The 12,964-nt window shown below is 57.1% G+C and overlaps 1 protein-coding gene across 2 annotated transcripts in view; it reads left to right on the top strand.

Moving 5' to 3' along the window:
- Positions 1-11,284, top strand: part of MVB12B (multivesicular body subunit 12B) — a 160,480-nt gene extending 149,196 nt beyond the window's left edge. For both annotated transcript variants that reach the window (XM_036261138.1, XM_036261139.1), the window contains exon 10: positions 11,180-11,284. In XM_036261138.1, the coding sequence (XP_036117031.1) occupies positions 11,180-11,266 (87 nt within the window). In that variant the 3' untranslated portion in view covers positions 11,267-11,284. The remainder of the gene's footprint in view (positions 1-11,179) is intronic.
- Positions 11,285-12,964: the final 1,680 nt, after the last annotated feature.

The following is a 12,964-nucleotide window of genomic DNA, read 5'->3' as shown; positions in this document are numbered from 1 at the left end:
GGGACCTGCCTTTGTGGGAAGAAAGTGAAACAGAAGATTTTTGTATCAGTAATGAAATGGCAGAGCCCCAATTTTATAAAAGCAAAATGTTCATATCCCAGCACAATTGTTCATTCTCTCGAATTTTGGAAAGCTTTCATTGTGCTTATTAACATGAAAGAATTTTGTGCAGGGAGAGGTCGCAAAATGCCTAGTCCCTTTGCACCATCTAGTGGTCAGGTCTTAAACTGCAACAGGAAACAAGCGGCCTCTCTACCTGTGAGATTGAACATTTTCAACACCCAGAATCCTTTTTCTTTATTTATATTCCAGTAAGGAAGCTGATATGTTTTTTTGGGGGGAAATCTGCCTACTTCACTTATCAAATAAAAGTTAGTTACATAGATCGACGTTAGGCGGTTCTCCCCCCCTCTTTTATGTTGCTGAGACGCAGCTGCCACCAGCTTCTAGAGCAGCCACTCGGTTGAGATCATTCCAGCCCAAAACAAAGAAAGTCAATGTGTGTGTTTAATGGATGGCCCTTCTGAAGGCACACAGGAAGTGCTGGCCTTATTTTGAAACGTGGGAAGTCGCTTGGGGCCACCCCCTCAGGAGTCTGACCACAGCTACGAAACCACTGTTTTATGCCACAGACAAGATTAGTCCTCTCCCCATAAATTGTGGCAGATCTCTCGGGCAGTTTATCATCTTTAACAGCTACCCTGCCAATCACAATCAACTTTTAACATTCCGTGTTTTCCCCCTGAGTTCAAAGGCTGTACGTGTTTATAAAAATGCAAACATTTCAGACACATAAATGTTCCCCGCATTCCACTCCTGGGACACACACACACTCACGCTCACATAAACGGTGTGTGGGCTCACAATATACATACTGTCCTATACCTTGGTTCACACTCACCAGTTTATCTTGCACATCCTTCCACAGCAGAGTGCAAGGATCTTACTCAGTCCTTCCAGTATCTACATTTCCTTTTATGATTATGCCATAATGTATTTAAGCAATTCACTATTGATTGACTTTTGAGTTCTAATTATTCGCTTATTACACTGCTGCAGTATAGTTCCTTGTACCTCTGTCTTTGTTCCCCTGGGTCTCTCTAGAATACCTGTTACCATTTTGCCTTCCTAAAAAAAGGTGTGCCTGCGTAACACTCTGCCTTTTGCATGTGAGGGTACCTGTTTCCCATATCGGCTCTGGGGCTGAGCTGTGAGCTGCCCCTGTATTCAAAGCTGAACATCTTTTCCTATGTTTATTGGTCATTTGTATTTCTTTTAAAATGTCTTTTGTTTGTACACTTTGCCTAATTTCCTCTGTTGGCTTCTTTAGCTTTTTTCATTCATTTTTAAAGAGTTCTTTATGTGTTTCAGAACAACCTTGTCTCTGCTCTGTGTTCACACACACACACACACACACACACACCACTTTAACCAGTGGCTTTTCACCTTGTTATGATGTGTTTCACTACATTTTTTCATGGGCAGTTCTGTTTATTTTTGGCTTCAGATCATACTTAGAAGATTATAAAAATATTCACTCCTGCCTGGCTGGTGTGGCTCAGTGGATTGAACGTCATCCCAGGGACTGAGAGGTCCCGGTTTAATTCCTGGTCAGGGCATAAGCCCGGGGTTGCAGGCTCCATCCCCAGTAGGGGGCATGCAGGAGGCAGCCAATCAATGTTTCTCTAAACAAATCAATAAGATAGGTATGTGGTTATTTAAGTATACACACACACACACACACATATATATATACATTCACTCCTATTTTCTCCTACCCTTTTATATTTTAATATATTAAAATAGTAAATGCTTTTCAACTACAACTACTTAATCCATCTGAAATTTATTAAAAGGTGAGAACTAGAACCATATTTATTGTATCCTAAAATGTTAGCTAGTTTTCTTTCTTTTTGTTAATCCTCCCCTGAGGAAATTTTCCATTGATTTTTAAACAGAGAGGAAGGGAGGAAGAGAGAGAAAGATAAAGAAAGCAACATCGCCCTGGCCGGTTTGGCTCAGCGGTTAGAGCATCAGCCTGCAGTCTGGAGAGACCCGGGTTCGGTTCCCACTAAGGGCGCATACCTCGGTTGCAGTTTGTCCCCGGCCCTGGTTGGGTCGTGTGGGTGGCAGTCACTCGATGTGTCCCTTTCACGTCGATGTTTCTCTCTCTCCCTCTCCCTGTCTCCCACTCTATCTGAACAAAAAATGGAAAAATGTCCTCGGGTGAAGATAAAAAAAAGAGAGAGCAACATCGATGTGAGAGAGACACATTAATTGGTTGCCTTCCACACGACCCCAACCAGGGCCAAAGGCCCCAACCAGTAACCAGCACTGCCCTTGACCAGATACTGAACCCGAAACCCTTCGTCTGAGGACCGACACTCTAGCTGCTGAGCCTAACCAGTCATAGCCATTTTTCTGAACATAGATTATTTACTTCGGTGAATTTTGTTGGGGGAGTGTATCGTTATTGATCTTCAGTGAATTTTAAATACTACTTTTATCTGAGTAACCATGTTTGGGCATATGACCACGTATACAATGATGACCCCATAGATTCTAAAGAAGCTGAAAAATGCCTACCGCAGTGACATCACGGCTGTCCTGACGTCACAGTTGTCCTGACGTCACGGCTGTCTGACGGCCCACTGCATTAGCCACGTGTTTGTGTGGTCTGGTGCGAACAGACCTCCTCCCACCGGTCGTGTCAAGTACAGCAGGCACAATCACGGGGAGTGCACGAGACCGGACAGTGACAATAAATGACTGTTACTGGTGCATGCACTCACACACTCTACTTTCTATTATTTTAGAGTGTGATCTCCGCACTAAACACGTCCGCTGGGAGAGCGCGCGGCGGCTCGGGGCGGCCCAGCCTCGCAGCGCCTGCCCTGATGGCATCGTTTTCCCTGGCGCTTGGGTAACTCTCCCGTGGTTCTGCGCAGTGACACGCGGTGCGAGCTGTCACCGCGGGCACGGGCTGTGCCGGGTCGCCCTGGTGTGTAGGGGCTGAACCACCCGGGTCTGCCTGAGCGCACCATGGTGTTCCCACAGCACAGGGGGCGCGACTGTCGTTCCACGTGTAAGTTGATCCAGGGACATTTCTCTTGACTCTTCTTATCCGTTACCACACTGTTTTGAACCTTGCAGCTGTATACATGACCCGGCCAGCTCTTTTTTTTTTTTTTTTTTTGGCACATGCCCCTAGTGGGAACTGAACGCGGGACTCTCTGGTCCGCAGGCCAACGAACGTCCAACTGCTGAGCCAAACCGGCCAGGGCCAGCTCTTTTTTTTTTTCTCCAAAATTTTCCTAATTATATTCATATGACTATTCTCCCAGCTGAACTTTAGAATCATTTTTCGAGCAGGAGGGAGTCCCAGAAACCTCAGGTGTTTATTTAACGGTATTGAGCAGACAGAAATGGGGGCTGATGGCATCTCGGGTGACGGTCCATCGGGCCTTTGCTCCTGTCACTCGGCGGCGGTCCTGCACTTTTCTGGGGGTTATTCCGAAGTGTCTTGTGTTTCTGTGGCTCTTGCAGATGGGATCGTTCCTTCCATTAGATGTTCTGTTATTTACGTACCAAGAAGCTTTGTGATTTGGAGTTGGCTCACACTGACTCACTGTGTCTGAGGGTTTCTCGGTTGCTTTCCATCCTGGGACACCTGCAAACCCGGCCTCATCCATGTGTGTCCCTCACCTGGGGCCTCAGCCTGCCTGGCCCATTCAGGTCACGGGGCCTCCTTGTCATTCATGTTTCGATGGAAATTTCTAATTTCAATGTTAATCCATAGTGTTACATTTTATCTTGCTATATATACGGACATGTCCCTTTTCTTATCGTGTTAAAGAATTGGCCATCTATTTTTATTTCCCTAAATGTTTCTATCAGAAATGGATGGTGGCTTTTGATAAATGTCTTTTAATCATCTACCGAGATGCTCGTATTTTTTTCTCCACGGGCATATTAATGTGGTAGATTATATTTATATTAATAGAGTTCCTAATTCTGAGAGTCTCGGACTCCCCCACCAGGTTGCTCCCACAGTGGCCCTGGGCATTCATCATGTAAATGAGGGAGCCAGGCTGGGCCATGGACCTGGGCTGGGGCAGCAACGGGCTGGGCACAGAGCTGCCTGCCCCGCACACCATGCCGAGCTGTGCCCGCCCTGCTCATGCAGAACGGACGCCCAGTGCATAGCTGGTCTGTGCAGGGCCTTCATAAAACCATGTTTCTTTCTGGCGTGGGGACCTTTCATCTCCCACATTTTAGAGGAATAGCCCCGGAACTGAACTCTTGGAAGATTACCTGGCAGGCAGGTAAGAATGAGCATGAAGGTGAGGTGCAGAATGGGCCAGGTCCTTCCCAGCGTGACCCACAGCTTGTCCTTTGCACCCAGAAAGCAGGGCCAGAAAGCGGTATTGTTTTACATATTGTCTGCAAATAACCCAGGAGAGGAAAAATACAAACATTGATGTTTTCGGTGATATTCAGATAAAATCTGCAATGCTCACTCGGTGGGAGGCCAGCCCGTGGCTGTCTGTGGACACAGTCTGGTGTTTAGCAGCAGACACCCGTCAGTCCCCAGCCCGCCCAGGTCCCCGCACGGAGCAGCCGGGCTGGGCAGGCAGGGGCCGCAGGGCCGCCCGCCCTGCAGTGAGGGAGGGTCCAGGGACAGCAAGACGCCTTCTGTGTCCTCGTCATCACACAGCACGGTCCACCACAAACGCGCTTTCCCCGTTCCCTTAGAAAGGACAGGCTTCTCCGTCTCCCCTTTGCCCACTCCCTAGTCAGGGGTACAAGACATCTTTCCCTTTCTTGCTTGCTGTGTCCCCGTCACCCCACACACTCACACACAGAATAGTCACAGTGATAAAGTGATCGGGCAGCGTACAGGGACTGTGGGGACGGAGTAGCCTCCAGTGGACCAGGAGAGGCCAGGGGTTGCTGCGCAGGAATGAAGGTCCAGGGTGGCCATATCCCGCTACTTTGTATACGAAGTGAGGACCTCCAGCTTGTCCATGGCCCGTGTGCAGAGAGACAAGCGCAGCTCATACCCAGACTTGTGCGTTCATCACTCACGGGGGTGATAGGGACAAGTCCTGGGCGCAGGACTTCCCATCCTAGTTAAGTACACAGGATAAGGGCCATCACAGCATCCTGTTGGGAGGACTGTGGGCATTCAGAGGACCAGGGCTGGGCTGACATTGCTGCTTCCATACAACCCTGAAAACTGGAATGACCACCCACCTGCCCAAGAGCTGACTCCCTGCCTTGGCTGCCTTCTCTCCTTGCACTGAGCTGACTCCCTGCCTTGGCTGCCTTCTCTCCTTGCACTGAGCGTGCCCAGAGCTCGATCGCCCTTCACTCACCCAGCCACCCAGCCATCCTTACACTCATCCATTTGTTCATCCATCCGTCCATCCATCTCTCCCAGGCCACAGCCTCTGCCGGCTCGGAGCTGCAGAAATGGCCGAGACCCCTTCTCAACACTGTACTCAAGGGGAATGTGGAAGGTGCTGTGGGGGAGGGGACCACCCCCAGAACCGGTGCCCCTCTAGCTGGCCTCGGAGGACGCGCAGGGCTTGGCCACTCAAGGGAGGAAGTGTCCCGAGGGAACCGCATGGGGAAAGGCACGGAGGTGGGGCGCCCGCCCATTAGGAGACGGAGCTTGTCAGGGAGATGGTAGAAACCATGCCTGGGGTGAGGTCTCTGCAGAAGCCATTCCCACTTCGCTCTAGGGGTGAGCAGGGTCCGCCCCAGGGTCGGGAGGTGGTCACTTCTCGGCTCCCGATGCTCCGCCCGAATCCCAGTGGAAGCGCTTTGTGAGCTGTGGCGCCGGAGATGGGGCCGCAGGTGCCACTGTCCCCTCCTGGGGCCCGCAGTTTGGAGCAGGAAAGGGGGTGACTGATGAGGACGGACGAAGTGACCCAGATGCCTGAGCAGCAGGTGGCCTGGCTGACCCCGCGCATGGAGGGCACTCAAGCAGTAGCTGCTCTCCCAGCCCCCCCGGGCGGCTCCGTGCAGGCCCTGGGCCGGGACGGGGGCCTTGGAGGGGCCCTTGACCAAGCCCTCACTTGGGGGACCCAGCAGTGGGATGGGGTGGAGCTCAGGGCAGAGCCAGCCTGGGAACGGACGTGGCTGACCAGCGGCTTTGCAGGATGGTGGTTAAGGGCCTCCCAGCTGTGTCCCGAGCCCTGCTGGTCTTGGTCCGGCCGCTCAGCCCCTCTTGGTCAGGCTCGCTCGTCTGTCATGGGAAGAACAGTACCAGCTTCATGGGGCTTGAAGATTTGGTGCCGACACTCACTCGGATCCCAGCAGTCCCTGCCACCCCGTCCCTTAGTAGTGACCACTGGGTCATAAGCTATAATCCAGGAGCCCTGAACTCCAGGCCCAATCTCACCAAATGAGGGAGTGAACAAGGTGTTCTCCCAGCTCTGGGGAGTTCTAGACGCCTCCAGGGATGGGGAGGGCGGTCCTGGCTTCCCCTACTCCCTCCACCCCCGCGCCCCTGTGTGTACACGGACAGCCGTCATCCTGTGTGTGTGTGCGGGCCCCGATCCATCCCCTCCCCCAGTTTTTCAGATGTCTAGCGGCCAGACCTGCACCATGGGGCCCGGGCCTGCCGCGCAGGCTCCTCCCAGTGCCCCTGCCTCTTCCCCTCCGTGGGCTGAGTTCCCGCAGCCAGGCTTGCCGGCGTGGCCTGGGCTGTGGGCTGCTGCTCGGAGCTCGCCCACCTCCCTCGGACTGTGCAGGACCCGCCACGCCTGCCAGAGCCCACCTGTCAGTGCGACAGAACCCGACTCCTGTCCTTGGCCTAGTCTCACTCCTTGACTCCCCTCCGCCCGGCCTGGCCTGGCCCTCCGGCCTCTGAGGGCCCCTCTTGCTGGCTCCCGGCTGCGGTCCCCCCACCTCCGATCGCTCTGCATGAAGTGGTGCAGACACCTGAGGCCAGGCCGGGCCAGCCCTGCCTCGGCTCCGTCTGTGACCTTGTGACGTGTGATGCTCCCCGCAGGGCACGCTCTGATCTGACCATCGCTGGACCCAGGGAGTGAAGGGCTGGGCCTGTGCTTGCCGTTTTCCATTATATTTGGTATTTCAGGCACGGGCTGGTGCCCGCCTCGCCATGCCACCCTCACCCCACCCCAGGCGGGCCGGGCACCCTGGGTGTCAGTTAAAACCCTTGTTCCTGATGCACCCACCAGGGGGACTGGCTTCTTCGCTCTCCTGGCGCTTTTACGTGAACTGTCGTAGGTGGGTCTCACCGCAACTTTGTGAGTGGGCCGGTGGTGGGGGTGTGGGGTAGTCGCCACCTGTTTGCCAGTGAGGCTGGGCAATAAAGTGACTCAGCCGCCAAGGTGCAGTCGGAAGCTGTGGTCAGCATCTTCCCCTGCCAGGACACTGGCCTCGCAGTGACAGAAGACTTCTGGAAGTTGGGAGTTGTGATGCATCAGTTGCAGGGTCTCCCGCCCGGAAGCACCCATCCCCAGGCCCCGGGCAGAGCCCCCCGAGGGCCCTGGCAGTGATGTCTCCTGGAGAGCCCGCCCAGGCCCGGCTTCCCACGCTGCTGTAATGGTGGCCTGTGCCCACCAGAGGGCGCCAAGGCCCGGCGCTGCTCAGCTGGGCTCGGCTCTGCAAACCCCACTTCTTTTTAATTGAAAAATTTTTTAATTCAAAAAGGATTTGCTGTTTGTACGCGAGGGCAGATTTTCCTTATGCGGGAGACTAATGTCTTGAGTAAACAGATCTGGGCCCAAAATCCACCTTCAAAGGTACTTGCTGTTTGCCCAAGGGAGTGAAAGGGCTTCCAGAAGCAGCCCTAGTCTCCTGGGCAAACACTTTGGGGCCAGCAGTCCCGGGCAGAGGACAGTGTCTGTGGGAAGGGTTATCCGCAGCCTAAGGGGGATTATGTCGGGGGACATATGTTGAAATTTCATTTGGGGAGTTAGAGAAAATAAGAGGAGGGAGTCACCCTTTTCTCCAGCCAATATAACCTAAAAAGGGAAAAACCCAAGGGCAGAGGTAGGGGGACAGCAGTCTGTGCCCGGCATCCTCCCGGATCCCTGGCCCTCTGGGGGGGGGGGGTCTGTGTACTTGGGCTGTGAGTCAGGGGAAGGCAGTGTGTGTTTCCCTCCCAGCCCAGCTGTGAGAAACAGGAATTCAGCAGTTCATCCTTCAAGGCCTGTCTGTCGGTGGCCCCCTTCCTAATGACCCTGTCCGCACTCCTGGCCACGGAGACTGGCCCCAGGGCTCCCCGCCAAGCCCTGCTCAGCACTTGCTTGCCCAGACTAGGAAATGTCCTGTTCCCCTCCGGCTCCCGCCTTTTTGGGGGGCCACTCCTGCCGGCCCCCAGGTCTGCAGAGTGAGCTGTGGACATCTGAGAGCTACTGCCTCCCTCTCCTTTCCTGGGCTCTCTGTGCCAACCAGCCCCCAACAGTCAGGGAGGCTGGCTGCCCCGTGTTCCCCCGAGCCTGGCACAGCAGGGCACCACAGAGACGTCCAGAGGAGGTGTGGCAGCCCGGGATGCTCTGGGCTGGGACCGGTAGCTCCCTCATTGGGGAGGTGCCTTACCTCTGCTCACCCCGCTGCCGCCAGGCAGGCAGCCCCCAGCCTCCTCCCCTCCCGCTTCAGTCCCTGGGTCCTCCTCTCGTCTTGACCTCGTGTGCTTTTCCTGAAACATCTCCACATCTGTAACTCCAGCTGCCCTGACCCCAAGTGCTTCCGATTTCCATCCATTGATCCCTGGTTCCATGTCTCCCCAGCCAAGGGGCTCCCCCTGGGTGCTCCTCGGAGACCACCCTAGGCCACCGGCAGAGATACTCTCATGTTCTCCCCCTCAGCCTTCTCTCCCTCGTGTGTTGCTCATTTGGGTTAATGGCCCCGGCGTGCCTCCCCCTGCCCACCTGGGGCTCTCCTCTGGCCCCAGCGCCCAGCACAGGGTGGATGTGGTGGGTGCTGAGGGAGCCCATCAGGGGACGCTTCCTGCTGTGATGCACCCGAGCAGCCACGAGGTGGCAGCATTGTCCTAGACGTTGCCTGAAGTCCAGGGCCTCTAAGGCTGCACGGGTCCGCCAGCCCCTGGGAGCTGGGACCCCAGGCCCTGTCTGTGGCCTGGTCGCTGGAGAGCAGAGGAGTGGCGGGCTGGGTGCTGCTCTGCCTCTCCCACGTAGCCGACAAGGGTGCAGGGAGTGCTTGCCTGGTGCCAGCAGGGGGCAGGCCCCAACCTGCCAGGCTCCTCCCACCCTGCCAGCAGGCCCTGGGAGTGCCGGCTGTGACCCCACTTTTTTTTTTTTTTACTGAGGCGTAATTGACAAACAACATTATATTCATTTCAGAGGAATCACATAGTGATTCAGTATTTGTATATATTACAAAATGGTCTAGTTCATGTCTGTTACCATAGTTACAGGATGTGTGTGTGTGGTGAGAACTTATTAGACTTACTCTTAGCAGCTTTCAAGTATGCGATGCAGTATTAACTGGAGTCGTCATGACTTAGTTTATAACTGGAAGTTTGTACCTTTTGACCCTCATTGCCCATTTACCCACCCCCACCCCCGGTGACCACCAGTCTGTTCTCTGTATCTGAGCTTGGTTGGGGTTTTGTGTCCTGTGTTTTTCTGTCTTAGATTCCACATATAAGTGAGATCAGAGGATTCTTTTTCTTCTTCTGACTTATTTCACTTGGCATAATGCTGTCACAGACGGCAGGATTTCCTTCCTTTCATGGCTGAGTAGTATTCCACTGTATGTACCACGTTTCCCCTGTCCGTTGTCTGTCTGTGGTGACTCAGGTCGTGTCTCTCGCGTGGCTGTTGAGATCAGTGGGGCGGGGGGCGTGGGGCACCTCTCTCTTCGAGGCTGTGTTTTCATTTCCTCGGGATAAGAACCAGAAGTGAATTAATTGCTGGTCACAGAGCAGTTCCGTTTTCGTTGTCTAAGGATCGCTGTACTGCCTTCCCCACCGAGTCTCACCGGCGGTGCTCACACTCACGTCGAGGCTGAGACCTGCCTGAGGGCACCCCGCACGATGCCTGCCCCCACCCCTCCTGGCAACACACATTGTTTGTAGGGACCACAGCCCTCTCTCACCTCCACGGTTCACACCGGGACCCCGTGTCTGTCTGTCCTGGGTCAGCCCCGTGGGACTGTCAGGCAGGGCAGCTGAGAACACAAACCCTAACTCCACTTTCAGTGTTCTCCCCCGGCGGGGTGCTGGCAGGAGGTGGGCAGGGGGCTTTGGGAGCCGTGGTGGGTCTGCAGCCTTCCCTGGGGTGCCCCGTGGATGGCCCCTGTGCAGTGGTTCCACACTGTCTTCCTCACAGCCTCCCGCCGCGTCCCGGAGGAGGTGGCGCTGGGCGGTGGCCGAGCTCAGCTAGGCAGCTCCACTCTGCTGTTTCGGGGGGGAGCCCCGTCTATGGCAATTCTAACTGCTAAAAAGGTTCAAAGGTCATTTTCAATGTCAGACAACCACTGCCTTAATCCAGCTTCCCAAACCCGCGGGGCCGCGTGGCCGCTCTGGCCTAGTGTCCCAGGCTGTCTCCACGACCTGGCCCATCTCTGCCCGGTGGGCACTCCTCCTGCCCTCCCCTGTGCCCCCTCTTCTGCCTGGCACGCCCTACCCAACATGGAGATGTCGAGACCCCACCTGCCTCAGGTCCCCTGTGCCCACAGTCGAGGTGCTGGTTCTCCGAGTTCCCGTCAGGCCGCGAACCTGCCTGTGCTGGTTCCTGTGGCGCAGGACCTGCTAGTGAACTCGGGTCTGAAGCGTGAGGGCTGAGCTCTCTTGCACGCAGACCACGCTGGCTCAGGCTGGGCGGCCTGTGGGGTGCTGCCGGGTCCCCCATTAGCGAGGCCATTCACACACCCTCAGGGAGTGGCTCCGGGCACGCAGGGGGAAAGCAAGGGGCCTGGTGGCTGTGGCCGGCCTTGGGTCCGGTTTGGGAGAGTCCCAGATCTGCCCGTACCTGTGTGCGACTCCTCCCAGGAGGAGGAGGGTGAGAGGTTGGAGGGTGCTGGGCGTGCAGTGTGGCCTGCTCAGCTCGCGCGTGCTGGCCACTGGCATCACGGCTCGGGGCGGGGCAGGGACTGTGAAAGGTACCCACCGTCACAGACTAGCCGGGCCCGCCCGCGTCCTCACACACTGACCGCCTCCCTCTCTGTCGCCCCGCAGTACGAGTACAGCTTCCGCACGGAGCAGAGCGCCGCCGCCAGGCTCCCGCCCAGCCCCACGCGCTGCCAGCAGATCCCGCAGTCCTGAGGGCCCGCTGCCGCCACGCGGGAGAGCCGGCCAGACTGCGCGCCCCGCCCTGCCCGCCCTGCCCGCCTCGCACTGCCGCACGGCTGGGCTGGGGGACTCCGGCAGCTGAGCCCGCGTCTTCGGTCATCAGCGCGCCTGACATGACGCCCAGCCCCTGGGGATGTTGTTCATAACCTCGACTAACCTGTGTGTGCTGTAGTGACCGGCGCTCCCGACATGTCTGTGACGAGCAGTCCTGTAGACATCCCCACCCGCCCCAGGAGTCCCCGGGCCCTGGACCAGGCTCAGGCCCAGTGACGCACCAGCTCCCTTCCCCCGTCATTGCCACTGATTACTGCTTCCTCCCGGGAGACCCTCACGGCTCGGCGATCACCCCGACCCGGGGCTCCCTGGAACAAGCCCTCAGTCCGACAGCACCGAGGCCCAGCACTTCCCACCCACCCGAGGGCCTGGGCCAGCGCCCTGCCCCACTGCGGACACCCCGCGCTTGGACTCGGCACGATCCTCACCCCGTGTCCTCAGTCGGGGAGCAGCTGCCGGCCCTCCCTGCCCAGGACGCTGGGCTACCCCTCCGCCCGCTTCCCCAAAGGGCTCGTCTCTGCACACCCAGGTGCCCTCCGCAGTGCCCACTGCCTCTTCGGTGCCGGACCGGGGACCACAGCAGCTGGCCCTCCCGGTCCTCGAGCAGCGAGGCTCTGTGAGCCAGTGACCAGCTCCAGGGGGACAGGGACATGTGGTCCCAAGTTCTGGAGCCAGGCCGTGTCTCCATGGCCCCTGCTCCCAGGAGCAGTTGTTCGGAAAAGTCCGTCCGACCCGGTCATCACTCCGGGGCCAGCGCTGACACTTCCGCCACGAGTGGCCACTGGGCCTGGTGCCGGCTGCCAAGTCCATCTCCACGCATGGTTGTCGTGACAGCAGGGTGCTGCCGTGGCTGGAGGCTCGGTCCCCCAGCGGCCTGCCTTGTCTGGCTGTTGGCGTCTCCCAGCCCGGGGTCACCAGGTGGTTGGGGCTTTGGATGGGTTTGGTGTGCGTCTGGAGGCTGGCATGTGGGTGGCCGCGAAGAACAGTGAGGTGCCCCCACCAGGAAGGTAGCACAGGAGAGCCACAGCCAGGCCGGACCCCTCCCTCAGTCCCGGGCCGGCATGGGGTTCGCTGGGAGGTTGGGGCGCAGTAGGACCAGCAACCATCTGGCTGAGAAGCAGGGTGGGCGAGCATACCTCCTGTGCCTGGCAGCCCTGCTCGCTCGGGCCTCTCCTCTCGCCCTGGGTCACCCCTAGGCCTTCATCTTAATACCTCTCGAGCTCGGTGCACGCGGGAGTGGGAGTCTCGCCTTCCCCCAGACCCGAGGGCACCCCTGGCGAGGCTGCCTGCCCGTGCCTCCCCCGCAAGGGGGCAGGAAGACAGAACACGGCCGAGACAGCAGTTCCTGGGGGACCTTTTGGTTTGGTGCCTACCCAGGAGAGCTGACCGGTCTCAGACGGGCCCACCAAGGTGAGCTGGTTGTTTCCGGGGAACTCGGGGAGCCCGTGGGCCCGAGGAGGTGCATGGGCGGAGCTGCTGCCCCCCCTCTGGTCTGCGCCCGGGCCCCCGCCCTGTTCCACGGCCTGTCGTGGATTCTGGACTAACGGCCAGGCGTTTCACCAGCTCCCCATTTACACCCTGGGGGCACCTGGCAGAGGGCAGACCTGTGTAGACTCA

Source organism: Molossus molossus, unplaced genomic scaffold, assembly GCF_014108415.1.
Source record: "Molossus molossus isolate mMolMol1 unplaced genomic scaffold, mMolMol1.p scaffold_m16_p_14, whole genome shotgun sequence".
In the NCBI taxonomy this organism is placed as follows: Eukaryota; Metazoa; Chordata; class Mammalia; order Chiroptera; family Molossidae; genus Molossus; species Molossus molossus.
Note: the sequence above shows the minus strand (reverse complement) of the source record. Positions and strands in the feature narration are given on the sequence as shown.